At 40.1% G+C, this 1,760-nt stretch overlaps 1 protein-coding gene across 1 annotated transcript in view; it reads right to left on the bottom strand.

The window, feature by feature from the left end:
* LOC118323923 (ribonuclease inhibitor-like) overlaps positions 1 to 1,760 on the bottom strand; it is a 4,341-nt gene that overhangs the window by 868 nt on the left and 1,713 nt on the right. Inside the window, exons 2-3 of the mRNA XM_035655996.1 lie at positions 957 to 1,125; positions 521 to 638 (exon numbers count right to left, since the gene is read on the bottom strand). Of these exons, the coding sequence (XP_035511889.1) occupies positions 521 to 638; positions 957 to 1,125 (287 nt within the window). The remainder of the gene's footprint in view (positions 1 to 520; positions 639 to 956; positions 1,126 to 1,760) is intronic.

Raw genomic sequence — 1,760 nt, 5'->3', positions numbered from 1 at the left:
TAGAGGACTGGGAGCTGAGAACTGAGGACAGAGCTTCACAGCTTCTCTCTGAGAGGTTACAGCCACTCAGTCTGGAGAGGAAATAATGAACAAGTATCAGAATATGGATATCAGGTGATACAGTAAAGACAATCTAGGCAAACATAGGCAGAACTGGTGAAGTACATTCATTTATCAAAAAAGTTCAAAAACTTTATACTAACTTTAACTAGGTTAAAGACTTTCACTAGATAGTGAGTGTAAAGAGTGAAACTCATCAGGGTAAGGCAGATAATCACACAGACAGGAAAACACACAAAGACAGGAAGTAAAGTTACTGACATAAGAAGAGAGGTACGTGTTACAAAATAAAACAGAAAATACTGAATGAATAAGATGACACAAAGAAAAGCAGAAACTATGGAGCAGGGTAACTTTAAAAAAATAACTTAAATAATTTGAGACACACTGTGGCTTAATCTGACCTGACAGTTTCCAGTGTACATTGTGGAGTCTTCAGTCTTGTAGAGAGTAGCTTCACTCCTGAATCCTGCAGGTTGTTGTTACTCAGGTCCAGCTCTCTCAGACTAGAGGACTGGGAGCTGAGAACTGAGGACAGAGCTTCACAGCTTCTCTCTGAGAGGTTACAGCCACTCAGTCTGGAGAGACAACAGAAAGGAAACAAGTAATAGTTTTTTTTTGGTCTTGACCACTGCCACATTTTTGTGTATATCATCAAAACCATAAATCATAAGCTATGTTATAGTCGGCACTATTAGTGAATAAACAAGATTGCATAATTATTTTTTCAGTTGTTTATTTTGGAGACAAAACTGAAAATGAATACACAAGTACATGTACATGCACTACTTAGCTAGATCCTTGAAGAAGTCAGATTTTAACTTGTGACTGTGACCCATTTAAGTTAAATACACCAAATGAAACAATGCAGGAAAAACAAAGATAATTGATCCAACCTGAGAGTTTCCAATGTACAATGGGACTCTGGAAGTCCGGCAGACAGCAGCTTGATGACTGAATCCGCAGTTGTTGTTATCAGGTCCAGCTCTCCCTCAGATCTAAGAGGACTGGGGGCTGAGAACTGAGGACAGAGCTTCACAGCTTCTCTCTGAGAGGTTACAGCCACTCAGTTGGAGAGATGACAGGAAGAACAAGTATAAGTTGTTATTGTATGCTCCTGTTTAAACATAGCTAATGTAATTATTAGTAAATCCAATTTACAGAGCTTTTTTGGAGGTTTTGACCACTGACAGCAGCCTCTATGTTTGGGTATAGCACTAAAGCCCAATAATCATGTCTTAAAATAATGTGTCTCGCAGCCGCCCTTCTCCTGGCAGGAATTGCCTCCTGTGCCTTCTGTGAGGCACTTGGCATAGTTGGCATCTCCTAGGGCAGAGCTTGTACTTCCCCTTTGTGAGTTTCTGTGGATTTTTAAGTGGGCCACCCCCCATCACTGTGTTGTTTTGGTTTTCAGCGCATTAGTAGAACAAGCGTACTGGAACCATTGCTCAGTCCCTTCTCTGCTAGCCTGGGTGCACCTTTTCTCACCTCCTTTATACTGAGGCTTTGTGACCACTGGCAGCGCCCAGCCTAGTATGTCACCATAAGCTTTTAATCAAAACTATGTTAATAAGCTATATAAATCAATTAACAAAAGTTCTCCAGTTGCACAAAACTTAAAAATAATACATAGAGTCCATATACATGCCCTAGGATAAAGCCAGATATTTGAAGAGTCAGATTTAATATATGAATGGCCC

The sequence above is a fragment of the Morone saxatilis genome, unplaced genomic scaffold (genome assembly GCF_004916995.1).
Source record: "Morone saxatilis isolate NCDOM2014 unplaced genomic scaffold, NCSU_SB_2.0 Contig15, whole genome shotgun sequence".
In the NCBI taxonomy this organism is placed as follows: Eukaryota; Metazoa; Chordata; class Actinopteri; family Moronidae; genus Morone; species Morone saxatilis.
This window is presented reverse-complemented; position numbering and strand designations above follow the sequence as displayed.